The 20,259-nt window shown below is 37.9% G+C and overlaps 1 protein-coding gene across 1 annotated transcript in view; it reads left to right on the top strand.

Moving 5' to 3' along the window:
- Positions 1 to 20,259, top strand: part of LOC106727745 (regulating synaptic membrane exocytosis protein 1-like) — a gene marked incomplete at its 3' end in the record, with an annotated part of 236,116 nt that overhangs the window by 75,962 nt on the left and 139,895 nt on the right. The window contains exon 2 of the mRNA XM_014547339.1: positions 6,576 to 6,656. Coding sequence (XP_014402825.1) covers positions 6,576 to 6,656 — 81 coding nt within the window. The remainder of the gene's footprint in view (positions 1 to 6,575; positions 6,657 to 20,259) is intronic.

The raw sequence follows: 20,259 nt of genomic DNA, 5'->3' as shown, positions 1-20,259 counted from the left end.
GCTCTGTGCCTCTGTGCGTGACAGGGGGGAGCTCCCCAACCCCCTGATGGGCCCTGCTCTGTGCGTGACAGGGGGGAGCCCCCTGATCGAGGGACCCGCCCTCCCCCCCGAGTGCACAGATTTTTGTGCACCGGGCCTCTAGTATATATATAAAAGGGTCAGTGTGTGGGGGTAGCAAATATAAATCCATAGATATGTAAAATATCTCAAGAATTGGTGAATGGAGAAAGAAACTAATTGTGTTAACAGAAAATAGTAGCTTGGGTAAAAAGAGGTCGATTGGTCATATTGCTGAGATATTGGAATCAATATTAGGACCTTTTAGAACCAAGACTATTAGCATTCTGGAGACATAAGGGATGATAAACAGGGCAGATCTGAATAATCCAGAAGACCAGGGACTTGACTTCTTACCTATTATTTTCTTTCTTATCAGCCTAAAAAAATTTGTTTTTCCATAATTTTAAATCACCAATTAATCTCTGTAGTGAATCTTTATCTTGTTATCACCTTTATTTTGCCTGGTTTTGTGAATAACCTCTGGGCTTCTTTAGGGGAGGGTCAGCAGGCCTTATCATTCTTTGGAAAAATGGCCAGCTGGTTTCCCATTTCTTACAATTAGGAACCTATTTCTCCTGTTCTCAATGTATTTTTAAAATAATAATTAGTATTATATAGTCTTTGAGAGTTCCCAAATGCACATCAGAGGTGTGGCAGGCCCTGATGATTTGTGATTAGCACATCTGGCTTTTCAAAATACCAATGTCCACTTTCTCCTGGTGTAGAATTTTCACTGTCCCATCTTCATCTTAAGAGTAATAGTACACCCTAACTGGTTTGGCTCAGTGGATAGAGCGTCAGCCTGTGGACTCAAGGGTCCCAGGTTCGATTCCGGCCAAGGGCATGTACCTTGGTTGTAGGCACATCCCCAGTAGGGGGTTTGTAGGAGGCAGCTGATCGATGTTTCTCTCACATCGATGTTTCTAACTCTCTATCCCTCTTCCTTCCTCTCTGTAAAAATTCAATAAAAATATATTTTAAAAAAAGAGTAATAGTAATCATACTCATTTGTTCATCATTAAATGACAAGAATATGCAACTTTTTAAAAACTAATTTTTAAATTAATATTTTTCAGCTTTTTCTCTTTTAGTATTTGTAAATAAAAATGAGAAGATCAATTTTGAAGACCTCCTTTGAAAAATATTTGAGGAGATTTGTGTCAATTGTGTTATATTTGTCTTTCAAATGAATTTTAAAAATCTTTTTAGCTTTGTTGATTCTTTTTCTTAAACTCTTTTTCTATATCAGATGACCTGCTTTGCATTTCATACCTGCTTTGCATTTGCATTTTGTAGTTATTCTTATTGGTCTTGCAGTCACTCTATATTTCTAATTTAATCAACTTGACACCCTGCTATTAACAGGGGGGTCACATGTTCTGCTATTACATTCGGAGAATACTGTCTTATGATATAAGAATATTGTTTAGAGAACACTGAATTATGTGGGATTTTTTGAATAGTTTCAACAATGTACCTATATCATGAAATCAATGGTATTGAAACATATCTGAGGATACTGGATTCTGTAACTTCATGATTGATTTTTATTACTTTTAATTCATTTTTCAAGTATTAATGGCAGGAGGTATTTTGTAATGATGGAAAGGACATTATTTTGATGCCAAACAGACCCTTGATATGAATCTTGGCTTCCTAAAATATCAACATTTGCCATTTATCATTGGAAAGATAATGTAATATCTTATATCTACTGTTTCTTCATCTGTCAAGTGGGACAATCATATCTCCTTGTAGGTAATGGTGAACATTAAATGAAATATTCTGTGTACATTTTGGTACAAAGTAAGTGTTAATAAACAGAAGTTCTTATTTTCCTACCCTATTTAGAAAAATCAGAAGTAAAAGGAAATTGATTTTTCTGATTTTACTGTTAGAAATTGCTTTATTTACAATTATTTTAAAATTTTATTTGGTAAACTATCAGTACAGATGTTAAAATAATTTCTCACTGGTTCAAAGCAATTACTTGGCATTAAAAAGTGTTTTCCACTAAAGTAGTCATATGCTGACAAATACATTTTTTTCTTGTTCAGAACCTTAGTCAAACAATACACAACAAATTTAGCTGAGTTACACAAAACTTATTGGCCATGAATTAATTTATAGTTTGTAAATATTTTATAAAAATATGCTGTAATCTTACAAAAAGGTATTACCTATAATTTTTCTAAATCATTAAGTCTTAGCATGTAAAATTAGTTACTCAAGCTTGAAATCTACAGCTTTTGGCTTTTTTATCTTATTCACTCATTTAACAAATATTTAGTGACTATTATGTCAGGCACTGTTCTAGGCTCTTGAAGTTACTCTTGAACAGCTCATATTTCAGCAGCAGGAGGGAGCGCATTTTTGTAAGTAGCAGAACAAGCTAAAGGGTATTGGAAGTGTGTGGATATGGTGGTGAGGGGGAAGTAGAGAACAGTAGTAAGTAGTAAGTAGGATGATCAAAGTAGGAACCATCAAAGACTGACCTGTGAACAAAGACTTGAAAGGGGCAAACCTGGTTTGTCATACAAATCAGGGAAGAGCATTCCACCAGAAAGAAGGATTGGTGCAAAGGCCCCCACATAAGATCGCACCTGGAATGTCTGAGAAAGACCAGCATGGAGGCTGGTGTATTGGGAACAGAGGGGAAGCAGGGAGGGAAGCCAGTGCAAGATTTTGAAGTCATGGTCTGATTTCTCTTTCAAGAGTCAGTTTGGCTGATGTGTTGAAGGACATTTACTTTTGTCCTTCTCCAACTCCTGGAGAAGGACAAAAGTAAATGTCCGGCTACCAGTTAAAATCTGTTGTGGAGATCCAAGTAAAAGGTGATATTGGCTCAGAACAGCATGGTGATAGTGGAGATGAGGAATGGTCAGATTTGGTGCATGGTTTGAAAGTAGAACCAATCTGGTGTATTGGACAGACACAGGTGTGAAAGAAAAGAGGAGCCAAGTCTAAAGGTTTTAGCCTGAACAGATAGAGAAATGTATTTTCAGTTTAGCCAAGATGGAGATGACTGCTGGAAGATTTGGGGGTGGGGGAAGGGTTAGGGGTGTGTGGGAAAGATGAAGAATTCCATTTTGGAAATACTGATTTTGAGAAGCCCATTAGAAATTCAAGTGAAAATATTGAGGAGGCTGTTAGATGTCTGGAGTTATGTGGGAAATGAAGTGGAGATAGGACTTTTGCATGTATAGGTACTTTTGGCTAATGACATGTGGAGATTTAGAAGTGGCCGGCTCTAACGCCCATGAGCTCTCTTCTTGTCTAAGTATTTTCTTTTTTCTATGTATTTTTAATCAGTGGGCAACAATCAGAAGATTGTGTATTTAAAAGAATGTTTCATTCTGTTAACCTTATGTTGCTTTAGCTGCCTCTTATGACAAATGCAGACTAGCACAATAACATTTGGGGAGTAAGCTTTTCTCTTAGCACTAATAGGATGTAATTGTTGTCTCCATTGATGATAGGAGAAATTCGGTAAAATTCTAAAACCAAAGGATTGAGAACAGAAATGTAAACCTGTCACAATCTATTTGGCAACTTTAGTGCACAGAAACTAGTTTCCTGGCATTAATCATGAAAGATAAAACAATTTTGATAAAGTTCAAGTTGAGATAAGGTTTCATAAATTAGTGGGATTTTTTATTTTTTACATTTTTGCTGGTGGGGGTGCTAGTGATTGCAGGCACCAAAATGGAAAGTCAAAAGAAAGAAAGTAATTATGCAAATTGTAATTTTTGGGAGGGCTTTAGGATTTTTAATTTACATACTGTATCTGGAAGCACACTTAGTTCCTGTTTGGTGAGATGAAAGCCTTACTATAGCCTCATTGGCAGGCTCGTGCAATACTTGTTTCTCCTGTGTGTAAGTGCACGGAAGAGTAAAAGTGACTGAGTGGGTAGTTGGCAGCCATTCATTGCATTGATTGCAGTCATTCATAAAACCCTGCAGCGCTGAGGGCGGAGACTGGAGCCTTCCCCTGAGGTGGTAGCTGAATGTCTCATTTGCATAAATCTTCCTTGATGCTTGAGTGATGAGGGAATGTTCACATGCAGTTTGAAGACTGGTAAGAGTCCATGTCTGATAAATCCCTGAGTAATTAAAGTCTTTGTAAAGAGTAAGAGGTTAACATCCTTGAACTCCTAGTCTGGGAAGTCAGCATTGTGGCATTATTTGTGGCCTCCTTCTGTCTGGCAGAATGAATAAATCATATGTAGAGAAAGATCCCTAATGTCCACACTTACTGAAATATCATAGTTGTGTTTCTTAGAGTATGTAGGGTCTATCTTATTATAATAACTTTAATGCACGGGAGATACTTGAAAGTGCTGGGGCTAAACAATTTCTATACATTAGAACTGTCAAAACTATTACATTTTATCCCTCCAAACTGTGATATGCCAGACACAACAATCAATTTTCATTTTAGAGATGTGTTCATCTACTCAGGCTAACAAACACCTTATGAGTATATTATGTCTCTTTATGTGTCTTTGTATCTATCTGAGTATAGGGCTTTCTCATATCGTGAAAGATTTCAGCTAAAATAACTCAAATTAGAAAATGTCGGAATATATATTAGAATATATATTAGCATAGTTTAGAGCCCCCTTAAATTGGTTGAATAATTGGCAACTTGGAAAACTCAGATTCCCCCTAAAAACTCAGATTCAGTAGTTGGCTATTTCATAGTTTTGTGGTCAGGATATATGTTAGTATGAAAAATATATGTTGTCCTGCTTTTAAAAAAATTCACTTAAGAGCATATTTAAGGAAAACTAATTAAATAGCAGATTTATTTCAAAGCTTTGTTATTAAATACCTGATACTTTAGGAGAGGAAAAAAAAAGAAATGAACTAAGAAGGTTGCATATGGTTTCTCAGATATAGTTCTTGAAATTTTTTTCTAAAGTGGGTGATATTTCCGATATTTTCACAAACCAGTACATGTAGATTAAACATGCTGTATGTGCTATTTTTAGTTGGGTGAGAATTGCTAAAGATTTTCCAGTGCTATGAAATTTAACTTCCTGGGCATTGTACTCTGTATAAGTTAGATTTAAAATTGCAGAGTTCAGAAATTCTAGGATATTACTTCTCCCTAACAACTGCTACCTTACATGCTCTCTTAACCCTGCAGCCTGGGTGGCCATCTCTTCCCATGAACCTGGAATGAAACTGAAGTCCTTGTGGTTCCTGAGGGATTGACCATTCCCTTAAGAGTTTAGCATTAGCACTTGAGAAGTCACTTTTTTTTACATTGCCCCAGAAGGGACATGTGTTGAGGCTTTGAAATGGCACTGTTTTTGGTTTTTTTTTGTCACATTGTTACATACCAGTTTTTAAGGCTTACTTGACCTTGTTTGGAATGAGCAGTGTGTATGTGTGCACGTTTCTGTGCGTTGTGTCCCTGTGTCCCTGTATCATTCTTTCAGAAGTGGAGAATTTAGCCATGCAGCTTTTAGCTCTGGGAAAAGTTGATCTGCCACTACCGCACCAAGAATCCACCTCTGGAATAACACGACTGGCCTTAAGTATAAGTAGTGTAGTCAAACCTCCAAGAAAACTCCATGGAAGTTTAAAAATCAGATTTATGTTTGAGAATCCTGGGTCCCTTAGCAAAGTGTAAGATGTGGGGGTCTCAGCTTTATAACCAAGGCTTCCCTATATAAAGCAATGTTCGTTTTTAAGCTTTTGAGGTGAGGAGAATATTTGAGCTGTCTAGGTACAGCCTCAGATGGGGTGTTTTCTGGTTTCTGCCAGGGAATCTCTCTGATGGTCTGTAAGCCCTCTTGACATGAGGGTGAGAGTGTGTCTCCTGCTGCCCTTTGCAGCTCTGTTACATCGTCTACCCTCTGCATTTATTTATCCTGTGATGGAGGACTTAAGCCACAAAGACCTTGTACTACTTTCTCACATTGTGCGTATATCTTCTCTATTTATTTTACACACATAGGCACACTCATACTGTATATATGAATATTTTCTTCTAACTCTTTCCTTAGTTTGAATGGGATTTTGAACATGAGGCTGTCTAGAGGCCTCTCAGGTCTCTTTCTGCATTAAGAGGAAAGACCTGTGTTGTGATGAATGGTATGAGACAGGAGTCTTAGTAAAATAGCCAAAGCTACAGAAAATCCTGCTCATCGTTTAACATATCAACACAACAGCTGTTCCTATTTTTAAAGCTTTCAGATGTCATCATATGGTGAGGCCATAGCTTTCAGTGGCCTCTCTTCTATGGGGAGAGCTGCTGACCATCATTTTATTGGTGCTAAAAGGAAAGTCAAATACAGAGGCTAGCACATATTTTATTTGGGTATAATTGAGCTCTTGGAGTCAAAGATTTCCAGCACTAAGGGCTTTTCCAGGGCCTCAGGTTATTTAAGGGGCTTGCAAAGATTTCCCCCTAGACTGTGTTTTTAGTACCGTGTTTAATTTCCAGATTTGTTCTACCCTTTTTATAATTAATAGTGCGTTGTGCTGTCTATCATGCGCCCCAGGTGTGTTGTCAGGGACATGGCGAAGCCTGCTGCCTGCAAAACACCAAGAAATGCTGAAAACCAGCCCCACCAACCTTCACCGTGAGTATGGCATTGGTTTTATTGACTGAAAATGTCCTCTCTTACACAGACCTCTGGTTACAGGATTTATTAATTCACACTGCATGTGGGCATAGATATTCTGGCTACTCTGTTGTATGTGTAATAAAAAGGCTACTATTGAGTTAGATAAATTTATCTGCAAACATGAACTCTGTATTAAGTATCTTTGTTAAGTGACGTTTCTAATGCCACATTAGAAGCATAAAACTTGAGAAAACAGACACATTCTGGGAGCTCTAGGGTGGCAGAAATTCTATACCTTTTGGATGTGGAATGCATGTGGACTAGAAACTAGAACTCTGGGAAAGTCGGAGGCAGGGGACAGATGGGGTGGCACGCGTGAAAAAGGGAAATGCATAGGCAGTCCATTAGCCACCTTCACACCAGTTGTTTAAAGGTAATGGGCAATCTGAAAGAGTGGATTGCCCAACTAGTTTTATCTTTATAATTGCAACATCAAGTGTAGATACTACTGAAGAGTTAAGTGACCAACTGAAGAAGGAAGTAGAGAAGAAGCCAAATAAGTAAACTGGGTTATGAATGCAGATTTTGATGTGATCAAATGTAAAGAGCTTTAAAATTCTGCAGATTAGCATGATGTATTCAGTCTTTTGAGAAGAATTATGCTCCTGGTAGAAAAAATTAAACCCGCCCTTAAAATGTCTCAGCAGTAGCAATACTCGACATAATTATTATCATAACCAAGTAGTTATAACTAGGGAAATGCCTCCTTCCAAGGTTTTTAGCAAAAGCTTTTGAAGAAATGTGTCTTAAGAGTTACTTTTAAGTAGATTTTTTAGCTATCTGAAAGTTCTTCGAAGCAAGACCAAAATAAAGTGATAAAATTGTAAAAAAAAAAAAAAAAAAAAAACCCACAAAAAACAATGGGAGGTAAATTTTTGTAATACTTTTGCTATGACAACAAATTTTTATTAACATTAGCAAAGACCTAAATTAAATAAAGGTGTAAATGCTTATTTTTTGTATATTACATATAGTCACAAATAGTTTAAAATTATTTATACTTTAGGATATAACATTTTGTTAAATAAATTTCAAGAGGCTTCATTGGTGGGTTATAGATTTTATCTCAAAAAGTGTACTTGAATATCATTCTACATTTAACCAGTACTTTTTAAGGAATCGAAATAATTTTGATTTGATCCTAGTAAAAATGACTTATGATCACATTGGAAAAAAATACAAAGCTTGAAGTACTCTTAATCATGTTGCCATTTTTTCTTCTATAAATGTTCTTACTGTAAAGCCATTTTCCTGATGATGGAAAACTTATGATCCTCACTTTCTACCTTATGCTCCAGGTTGCAGAAAATATTTTTCTTATATTAGGAATCAAGCAATTTCTGGGAAAGCATTTTGAGGAATTCACATTTATTTAAAAATATTTTCCACTTATTGAGGTTTCATTTAAATTGGTCCCACTCATTCAAAAACCATTTGATATCCCTCCCAACAATATTTTAGATTTTTTTCCTTATTTTGATTTTATTTTCCATAGATTTATAGTTGTGGAAATCCATTGTAACTTACCTTGTACTTAGTGAAACTTTCCTGGTGGCCCCTCTGAGTATAGTTGCTGAGCGTAAATAGTTTCTTTGGGTTCTCTTTTCTACAATCCCTTTGCTCGCTCTATACTTTTCTAAGTAAAATAGTACACCTCTCTTTAGGTGACTTGAAGAATTAAAAATTTGCAGCTCATTCCTTATTTCTACTGATTCTCTTTAGACAGTGGTGTGTGTCACATATGTGCCTTTCTAGGTTGATAGGAAAGGACAACAATAAATTGAGTGTAGAGGTGATTAAGCATGGGCTCAAGCTTGTAGATCAGTGTTTTTAAATATATAAGTCATAATCTTTTAGTGAGTCTGAAAATCAGTAGAGGCTAGTTTTTTGTTTATTTTTAATGGAATAGATGAGGAAATAAAAATGCATTTCAGATTGGTATTGGTATGATAAATTTAGATCTCTGTATATGATAACTGGGTCAAAATATAAATAAATACTATATTTATTTACAAGGTTTTGGCAATGGGTTTTAATTAGGAGAGTGGCTTAGTCAGATATTTATTCTATTTATATGTAAAATATGTATTACTTTGACAGAGGTGGGGAAAATGGCATATGAATGTGATGTGGGAAAAACTAGAGATAAACAAATCAGTTAATAGACTGTTGTAATAGTCCAGAGAAATATGATAAGGTCTTGGCCTAGAGGAGTAGCAGAGAGTGTGAGAAGCAAGCATTTCAAGAGATGAGTGAGAAGGTAAAAGGGCAGTGGGTGATTGTCAGCTCCATATGGGTTTTAAACAAAATGTTTGGGGGATTATCATATCATTGGTTTGGGTGATTAAGTATCATTACCAGAGAGAATAAAAGAATCAAACCAGGCCCAGGGGTGGGTGAGTGGTGAGTAGTTCAGATTTTGATATGATGATGTTGTGGTACCTGTGCTTTATCCAAGGGTATACTTCCTAGAAGTAGTTGGGGATATAAAACTGAAGCACTCAGTTAACTGGGAAAGTAGATTGTGTCACCAATGGATACATAATTAGAAAAAATAAATACCAGAGAGAGTCCTAGCTAAAAATAATGCTTAAGGATGGGTAAAGGAAGAGGACCCCCCAACTCAAATGAGAACTAAAACTTAAACTCTGGTTCTTGGACAACCAGAGCTGAGGTAGCAGAGGAATACAAGGGGAAAACCCCAATAGTATCAAGTGAAGCAGAAAATTAGTCAACAACTTGAGAGATTAAAAATGTCTTTTGGGTTTGGCCAAATAGAAATCAAGGGGGGCATTTATCATAGCAGTTTTAATATACAGGGGTGAGCAAAACTAGGTTTACAGGTATAACACACATAAAGAATATAATAATTAATTAATAATAATACAAGAATAAACTCTGTGTTTCACATACTCACAACTGCAAACCTACTTCTGTATAAGTGGGTGGAAATACTCTATTTCTGTGGGTGTGAGGAGGAAATGATAAGTTAGGAAAAGTAGACTGGGATTGCACATGCCTTTTTCAAAAACAATTGACTGAGTAGGGAAAGAGAGACTGGTAAGTAGACAGGAAGTAGGGGGACTGTATTTGTGTTACTTGGTACATTCTATTTTGCAAGTCTAGATTGATGGAAAAACATGTCAATATAATTTATATTTTTGATGACTGTATTTAATACATCCAAAGATTATTTTTTAGTTATTATTAAAATGTCATTCAGTCATATTTTAAACATGCTGCATACGTTGTCATCACTTAAAGTAATAAATATATAAAAAAATATTAGTGGAGTTGAACAAATTAAGTCTTATGCCTGGTATTTCTCAGGTATACTATGCATAGATAAATAAGATAGAATTCCCATCTTAAGAATTCCCTCTCAAATTGAGGACAACAGTTATGTAATCAAATAAATTATAATGCTATATGATAAGTGCAACCATAGAAGTATGTTAAAAAAAGAGAAAACGGTTTATTCTGTTTGAGGTTGGTGTGGTCAGGGAAGTATTCATAGACCCTTCAATAGTTAATATGAAATTTGAAGGATGAATAGTTCAGGAAGTAGGCAGGTTTGGGATACAGGGTTCCAGAAGGAGAAAACAGTTGCCCTGAGGCCCAAAATATCAGGTTGTGCTGGTGTAATGTAAAGTGTGTACTCAAGGCTGGAGCATATGAGTGTGTCTGCCTGTGTGTGTGTGTCTGTGTGTATGTGGTTGTGTGTGGAATGGGAGTCCATGTGTGTTTGGGGGTGAGTGTAGGTGGAGTGTGTGAAAGAGAGAGAGGAAGAAAGAAGACTGGAAGTAGAAGGTACTGCATCAGAATCTCTGAAGAATAGGACTCTGTGGAATTGGGAGAAAATGAGTAACACATGACTTTACTTTTAATACTGTATTTTGAAATTTGACATAACATGATGGGTTTTTTTTGTGTTTTTCAAAGTCACCATGGACTTATTTAAAGCCTGAGAAACACTTGTCTACTCATCAGTCACGGATGTTCGTGGGAATAAGTAGGAGAGGTAGGAGGTAGAGTGGATTTGAGAAAGTTTCGCAGGTAGTATAATTAGAGTACAGTGGTTTATTAGATGTGATAATAAAGCAAAGAGGAGAAGAAATAACTCACTTTAGCTCAAGAGATTAAGTGGATGTGATAAAATTAAAAGATAATTAATTTATATACTAGCATTATGCTAAGTGATATAAGCCAGTCAGAGAAAGACAAATACCATATGATTTTACTCATATGTGGAATCTAATGAACTAACAAGCAAAATAGAGACAGACTCATAGGTAGAAAGCAGACTGACAGTTGGGGGGGGCGGTACAGATGGGAGTGAAGGGATTGAACTAAAAAGAAAAAAAAGGAGAAAAAACTCATGGACACAGACAACAGTGTGGTGATTGTTGTGGGTGGGAGGATGGAGGGAGGTGGAGGAAGGCATAGGGGTGATAAATGGTGATGGAAAGAGACTCAACTTGGGGTTGTGAACACACAATAGGGTATACAGATGATGTGTTGTAGAATTATGCACCTGAAACCTGTATAATTTTGTTAACCAGTGTCACCCAATTAAAAAAACAAACAAGTTCTGATTTAGCATTAGACTTGTGTATTAGCGGCCAATCAAAATACCCAGAAGATAGTTGGCTATTCATAGTTTAACCTCAGGAGACACTTAGATGAGATATACTAGTTTGTGAGCAATTTACTTTATTTGTGAGCAGTAAAAACCGTTAAGACAAATGAAATAGCATAGGAAGATATAGAGAGTTAAAGGAAATAATGTAAAAGACTCTATAGAGGGTCTCACCAGTACTTAAACAAAGAGCAGAGGAATTAAGTAAATTATGCAAGACCATGCAAGAACAAAAGTGTCTCAGTTTTCCTGGAACTTTCTGTGTTTTAGTACTGACAGTCCCATGTCCTCGGAACCTACCTTAGTTGTGGAAAACTGGAATGGTGGGTGACATCAGAACTGGTAAAGTTGGCATATAAAAGTAAAAACCCAGAAAAAGAATATATAACCAAGGAAAAACTATTCTTTTACAAATAATGTTTATATTACTGTGGAAGGTGACATTATCTATATACTAGAGGCCCGGTGCATGGATTTGTGCACCAGTGGGGTCCCTCAGCCTCGCCTGCGCCCTTTCACAATCTGGGATCCCTTGGGGGATGTCGGACTGCCGGTTTCGGCCCAATCACTTGCAGGGATGGAGCTGAAACTGGCAGTCTGACATTCCCCAAGGGATGTAGTAGTGCAAGAAGCAGCAGGTGGCCCAGGGAGGAGCCCGAGCCCTGGCCAGGCGCCACACCGCTCCTGCTCATCCTGGCCCCGCTGCGCCTGCCGCTACTGCTTGGTAGTGCTGCCCCGGAGGCGGGAGAGGCTCATGCCGCTGCAGCCTCGCTAGCCAGCCATGAGCCTGGCATCTGGCTCCCGTTGATCAGCTGCCCCCTGGTGGTCAGTGTGCTCCCACAGTGGGAGTGCTGCTTAGCTGACTCATGGGGGCCAGATGCAGGTTCTTGGAGACTGCAGCGGAGTGGCAGTGAGCCTACAGAGCAGTGGCAGCGGCAGGCGCAGTCGGGCCGGGATGAGCAGGAGTGGTAGGCAGGAGCTACAGGCAGCATTGGACTGCCGGTTTCGGCCTGATCCCCACAGGCTACACCGAGGGACTCCACCAGTGCATGAATCCATGCACCGGGCCTCTAGTTAGAAGTAAATTGAATTCAGAAAGATACATAAATCAGAGTTCAGTTCAGTCTTTTTTGTTTTGCTTTGTTTTGTGTTGGTGATGGCCTGCTTTTTAAAGTTAAGATATAGCCTGGCCAGTGTGGCCCAGTGGTTGAGCATTGACCCATGCACCAAGAGGTCACTGGTTCCATTCCCAGTCAGGGGACATGGGCTCAATCCCCAGCAGGAGCCATGCGGGAGGTAGCCAATCCATGTTAGTGTTTCTCATGGATGTTTCTATCTTTCCTTCTCCCTTCCTCTCTCTATAAAAAAATCAATAAAAACATATATTTAAAGTTAAGATATACTTCACATACTCTACATACAATTCACCTTTTCAAAACGTACAATTTAGTGTTTTTCACAAACTTGTGCAACCGTCACCTCTATGTAATTTCAGAACATTTTGATCACCCTCTAAAGGAAACTTAATATCCATTTGCACTCATTTCCCTATTTCTCCCTCAAAATCCAACTCTTAGCAACTACTAATCTACTTTCTGTCTCTATGGATTTTCCTACTCTGAACATTTAATATAAATGGAATCAATCTCATAATATGTGACTGTTTTTTGTTGTTGTTTTGCTTGATTGTTTTTGTTGTTTTTTTTTGTTGTTTGTTTTTTTAATCCTCACCATAGGATATTTTTTTCATTGATCTTTAAAGAGAGTGGAAGAGAGAGGGAAAGACAGAAAGAAACAGCAATGTGAGAGAAACTGATCGATTGGTTGTCTCCTGAAGGTGCCCTGACCAGGGCCAGGCTGGGGAGGAGCCTGCAACTAAGGTATGTGACCTTGACTGGTATGGAATCCCGGACCCTTGGGTCCACAGGCTGACACTCTATCCACTGAGCCAAAGCAGCTAGAACAATATCTGATTTTTATAATTTAGAATTCATCTGACCTTAGACAAAAGACCAAGAAGTGATTTTATCATTTAGAATAATATTTTTAAGATTCATCTATGTTACAGAATGAATCAGTATCTCATACTTTTATTGTCAAATAATATTCCATTGTATGTATATGCCAGTCTTTTGTTTATCCACTCATCAGTTAATGAACATTTGGTCTGTTTTCCAGTTTTATACTATTATATATAATCTGCTTTTAACACTTATGTACAAGTGTTTGAGTGGATATACGTTCTTAGTTCTCTTGAGTATAAACCTAGGAATGGAATTACTGGGTTATATGGTAACTATGACCACTGGGTCATATGTTTACATATTTTAGGACCTGTCAAACTGTAATTCAAATCAGCTGTACCATTTAAAATTCCTATCAGCAATGTAAGAGTATACAAATTTCTCTGCATCCTTGACAACATTTGTTATTGTTGGTCTTTTTTGTTATAGCCATCATTGTGGGTATGAAGTGTATGAATGGTTATCTTATTGTGGTTTTGATTTGTATGCCCTTACTGAATAATGATGTTGAGCATCTTTTCATGTGCTCATTGGCTATTTGCATTGCTCCTTTAGAGAAGTATTGGTCAAAATCTTTTGTTCATTTTTAATTGGGTTATTTGTTATTTTATTGTTGAGTTGTGTGAATTCTTTGTATATAATGAATACTATTCTTGTCAGATAAATGATTTGCAAATATTTTTCCCCATTTATTTTCTTGATAGTACCTTAAAGGACAAGTTTTTAATTTTGATGAAGTTCAATTGACTTATTTTTCCTTTGGTTACTTTTGTTTTGGTGTCATATCTGAGAAATTATTGTCAAATCCAAGGTCTTAAGGATTTACCCCTACGTTTTCTTCTAAGGGTTCTATAGTTTTCGATCTCACATGTAGGTCTTTGATCCATGTTGAGTTACTTTTTGTGTATGGTGTGAGATAGGGGTTCAGTTTTGTTTTTTTGCATGTGGATATCCAGTTGTCAAAAATTAGTGAGAGCAGATATATGTGTCTTGCTCTTGATTGTAGAGGGAAAGTTCTCAGTCTTTCCTTATTAAATATGATATCAGTTGTGTGGTTTTAGCAGATGTACTTTGTTAGGTTTAGGAAGTTTCCTTCCATTTGTAGTTGAGTATTCATATCATGAAAAGGTATTGAATTTTCTTAAGTGCTATTTCTGTATCTATTGAGATAATAGTGTGTTTTTTGTCCTTTAGTCTATTAATATGGTATACTACTTTGATTTTCATACCTTGGATCAACCTTGCATATCTGGGATATATCCTACTTGTTATCCATTTTATCTATTGCTAGTATTTTTGATGATTTTTGTGTATATGTTAATAAGAGATATTGGTCTATTGTATTCTATGTAAGAAGAGTTTGTGAAATGTTACTACAATTTTTTCTTCAAATATTTGGTAAAGTTTATCAGTGGACCCATTAGCTTCTCTTTGTGGAACTTTTTTTTTTTTAATTTCTGAGAGGCAGGGAGAGGGAGATAGAAACATCAATTATGAGAAAGAATCATTGATCAGCTGCAGCTGCCTTCTGCATAGCCCCCCACCAAGGATCGAGCCCAGAACCTGGGCTTGTGTCGCAATCAGGAATCGAACTGTGACCTCCTGATTCATAGGTCAATGCTCAACCACTGAGCAACACTGGCTCAGCTGTGGGATGTTTCTTGATTATTTACATTCTGTTTTGTTTAAACATTTATAACAGTTCTATGTGAATGTGTATGTATGTGTGGGTGAATGTATCATATGAAATTCTCAAATCTTCAGAAAAACTTGTATTCAAAGTGAGTTTGATATAACTCTTGAAACATTCATGATTTGGGGTTATTGACACCTTTTGTTTCTAATTCCTAGATAATAAACTGTGTGTGTGTGGCTTTGCATTTGCAAGTATGACCAATTTTATCATTAAATAAAAAATTATCAGTATAACCTGATATCTTGGGGTCATTGTGAAGAGACAATCAGAAAAAAGGTATCTGGACATGGAGAGCATTATGCTAAGCTAAATAAGCCAGTCGGAGAAAGATAAGTATCACATGATCTCACTCATTGGTGGAATATAATGAACAACATAAACTGATGGACAAAGATAGATCTAGAGACATAGAAACATCGAACAGACCATGAAACCTCAGAGGGAAGGCAGGGGAGGCTGGAGGGAGGTAAGAGATCAACCAAAACACTTGTATGGCCCTAACCGGTTTGGCTCAGTGGATAGAGCGTCAGCCTGCGGACTGAAAGGTCCCAGGTTCGATTCCGGTCAGGGGCATATACCTTGGTTGCGGGCACATCCCTGGTAGGAGGTGTGCAGGAGGCAGCTGATCGATGTTTCTCTCTCATCGATTTTTCTAACTCTCTATCCCTTTCCTTTCCTCTCTGTAAAAAATCAATAAAATATATTTTAAAAAAACGAAAACAAAAAAATACTTGTATGCATGCATATAAGTATAACCAATGGGCATAGACAGTAGGAGGGTGAGGGCCTGTGCTGAGAGGCGGGACCGGGCTGGGAGAGGTCAATGAGGGAAAAAGGAGACATATGTAATACTTTCAACATTAAAGAATTAAAAAAAAGGAAACCCCATAACCATTCATAAAAAACAACAAAATAATAAAATAAAAGATCTTGTAGACACAAGTTATATATACTGTTAAGATTCTGTGGTTTGGGTTTCTCTGATTACCTTTAGAAAAATTGGCAAACTGGTTTTGATATGGTATTTATGTTTACTTATTTTCTTTTGTTATTCAGATGTTTATATGTCTTTTAATTACTGATCACTTTTATTTATTTAACAAAAAAAATGATTCTAAGTAAAAAATCAAATTATTTAGTTTCAGGATTTTATTTTGGCATTCTGTTCCTGACCCCTCTACTTCCTCTTTTCTAGAAATGATCTTTCTGTGCCATGGTAATTCACATCCTGGACTGGATCATTGAGTATCATCTGTGTTGAGGCTTTTGACATAACTCTTCACTTCTTCACAGCCTCAGATGAGTCAGCCCTGAATTGACAGGGAGGCTGCATCCACATTTTTCTCTCAATAGGCATAGTTTTTCAGGATTCAAGGGTGTGGCCTTTTTCAGGGGCATCAATTTTTGTACAAATTTAGTTTTATGATACAGGGACTTCTCATGACCAATATGTATGGGAGAAGAATGAATTTAATCATGTAAATGTGGTAGCTTATTAAGCTAATTTTAAAATAGTCAATCTTGAGAACCAGAAATATAACTGAGAAAAATCTATATTAATATCTTTACTTTTCCCACAGCAGTATGGGAAATACACATATATCTTTATGCTTGAAACTATGGTTTCTCATTTAAAATTACATATTTAACATCAAAATTATATCTTATACTAGGTAAAATTAAATGTTTTAATATATATGTGTATATATATTTAATATATTTTTTATTGTTGATAGTATTACAGCTATCTCCTATTTTCCCCCCTTTTCCCCCCTCATCCCAGCCTTTCCCCCCCTCCCAGGTCAGTATATTTTTATTGATTTCAGAAAGGAAAGGATAAGAAGAGAGAGATACAAACATCAATGATGAGAGAGAATCATTGATTGGCTACTGCCTGCACACCCTCTACTGGGTATAGAGCCCACAAGCTGGGCATGTGCCCTAACTGGGAATCAAACTCTGACCTCCTGGTTCATAGGTTGACACTCAACCACTGAATCACACCGGCCAGGCAAAAGTGTTTTTTGAAATTGTAAACAGTTGGACAGAAACCCTTGTCACTATGTCACTAAATCTTTAAGCTCTGCATACCAGAAGTGATTTTCAAGATGTGAGTACTATTGCCAGATCTCTATGTCTTACAGTATTAGTGGATGGAAGAAGTTTCATGGATAAAATAGAAGATTGGGCAACTGTCACTATCTCAGACAGACCCCCTTCGTGAATTCAGTTATTCCTCTCATAAGCCTGGTAGAGGCTCTGTGAATACTGCAGTCCATCTGCTTTTTCCTGTTCTTGATCTCGCCCTTCTGCCCATCCGGAGCCATATGTTGTTCTCTACTCCTGAAGCTCCGCAGATTTATACTCAGTCTTGTCCTAATTCTCCTGAATTCTGATCTCAGTGCAGGTGTAGTCTACTCCTTTAGTGGAAACCTGTCAAGTCGGTTTGGGATGAGGAGGTAGCATTGAGGAGAGGGGAAATGAACTCCTTCAGCAAGCAGAAGAGTGTACAGTAGGGGATGCAGTGCCCTGCTTGCTCTGCAGAGTCAGGCTGTTCATTCTCCCTTCAACAAATGTTTGTTCAGTCTGTACCATAGTTCCCTTATCTGCGGCTGCACTTTCCTAGGTTTCATTTACCTGCTGTCAACCACAGTCCAAAAATACTGAATGAATATTCCCAGAAATAAACAACTCATAAGTTTTAAACTGCATGCTGTGCTGAATAGCCTGAAGAAATCTCACTCTGCCCCACTCTGTCCAGGCTGGACATGAATCACCCCTTTGTCCAGTGTATCCAAGCTGGATACGCTACCCGCCCATTAGTCACTTAGTAGCTGTCTCAGTTATCAGGTTGACTGTCACAGTATCACAGTGCTTGTGTTCAAGTAACCCTTCTTTTACTTAATAATGTCCCCAGTGTGCAAAAATAGTGATGCTGGCAATTTGGACACGGCAAAGAAAAGGCACAAAGTACTTCCTTTAAGTGAAAAGTTGAAGTTCTTGACTTAATGAGTAAAGAAAAAAAATCTATACTGAGGTTGCTAGGATTTATGGTAAGAACAAATCTTTTATTCACAAAATTGCGAAGGAGAAAAGATTTCTTCCCAGTTTTGCTGTCACTCTTCAAACAAAAAAGTTATGGACACAATTCGCGATAAGTGCTTAGTTAGGTAGAAAGGGCATTACATTTGTGAGTGGAAGACATGAGCAGAAAACATGTTCTGATTGACAGCACCAGGGTGCATGGAACCTACATGAAGACTTCAACAAGGGATCCACTGAAATGAATGATACCAAACCATTCACAAGGAAGGGATGGTTAGATAGACTCATGCGGCTGCACTTTCCTAGGTTTCATTTACCTGCTGTCAACCACAGTCCAAAAATACTGAATGAATATTCCCAGAAATAAACAACTCATAAGTTTTAAACTGCATGCTGTGCTGAATAGCCTGAAGAAATCTCACTCTGCCCCACTCTGTCCAGGCTGGACATGAATCACCCCTTTGTCCAGTGTATCCAAGCTGGATACGCTACCCGCCCATTAGTCACTTAGTAGCTGTCTCAGTTATCAGGTTGACTGTCACAGTATCACAGTGCTTGTGTTCAAGTAACCCTTCTTTTACTTAATAATGTCCCCAGTGTGCAAAAATAGTGATGCTGGCAATTTGGACACGGCAAAGAAAAGGCACAAAGTACTTCCTTTAAGTGAAAAGTTGAAGTTCTTGACTTAATGAGTAAAGAAAAAAAATCTATACTGAGGTTGCTAGGATTTATGGTAAGAACAAATCTTTTATTCACAAAATTGCGAAGGAGAAAAGATTCCTTCCCAGTTTTGCTGTCACTCTTCAAACAGAAAAGTTATGGACACAATTCACGATAAGTGCTTAGTTAGGTAGAAAAGGCATTACATTTGTGAGTGGAAGACATGAGCAGAAAAACATGTTCTGATTGACAGCACTGTGCTACCCCAGAGAGCATGGAACCTACATGAAGACTTCAACAAGGGATCCACTAAAATGAATGATACCAAGCCATTCACAAGGAAGGGATGGTTAGATAGACTCATAAACAGGTTTGGATTGAAAATATAAAAATGACCAGAGAGGTTGTGTTTGCCGATGAAGAAGCTGCTACCATATTTCCCCAGAGATAAGAAGTTGATTAGAGTTCAGTACTCTCCAGGGTTCTGGCATCCACTAGGAGTATTGGAACGTATTCCTCATGGTTAAGAAGGGCTATCGTACTGTGTGCAGAGCCCAGTGACAGGCACTGGGTGTGATGATAAATAAAGCAGAGTCCTTCTCCTGGTAGAACTTAGAGCATGGGAGGAGATGATGTAAACAACAAACAAATATAGATGCCAAAACTATTTATTTTCAACAAGGGCCTAAACTGGGTGCAGTGATAAACTGCTCAGGGGAAGCTGATTATAAAGCATGCTCAAGTAAGGCTCTGAGAGGAGAGACACGAAAGATGAGAACTCCGCCTTGTGAAGAGCCATCGGAAGGGGACACCAGGCAGAGAGGATGGTGTGTGCAGTGGCCTTTATATGAAAAGCAATGTAGCATGTTTGGGGAACTAAAAGTCAGAGAAAAGTGAGGAGGAGGAGAAAAATGGATGAGACTGATGCGATAAACAAGGGTTCCATCTTAGAAGCCTTTCTGATCTTTGGATGTTATGCAAGACTACTGAGAAACCCTTGAAGCAGTGAAGGGGGGATTGTAATCCAATGTGTGGCAAATGGTTTAGGCAAAACATTATGGTGTTTTGGACTCTGCTGGTGGCAATAGGGATGGAGCAGGTAGATGGAGCAAGTGGAAGCAATGAAAGAGAAGAGGAACTTCTAGTGCATAATGAAGGGTGGAGACTTCATTAAGTCATGTGTGAAAATCTCTAATATGCTTAATAGGTCTTCTGGTCATTGAATACATAATGAGTAAGTACCTATCCTATATAATAAAGAGGTAATATGCAAATTGACCATCAATCCAACATACAAGATCGTCACCCCCATGTGGACACAAGATGGCCACCACAAGATGGCCAGCAGGGGAGGACAGTTGTGGGCAATCAGGCCGGCTGGGGAGGGCAGTTAGGGGTGCCCAGGCCAGCAGGGAAGGGCAGTTAGGGGCAATCGGGCTGGCAAGGGAGTAGTTAGGCGTTGATCAGGCTGGCAGGGGAGTGGTTAGGGGGTGA

Source organism: Myotis brandtii, unplaced genomic scaffold, assembly GCF_000412655.1.
Source record: "Myotis brandtii unplaced genomic scaffold, ASM41265v1 scaffold471, whole genome shotgun sequence".
Classification (NCBI taxonomy): domain Eukaryota; kingdom Metazoa; phylum Chordata; class Mammalia; order Chiroptera; family Vespertilionidae; genus Myotis; species Myotis brandtii.
The sequence above is the reverse complement of the archived record's forward strand: the minus strand, read 5'-3'. Positions and strand labels throughout refer to the sequence as shown.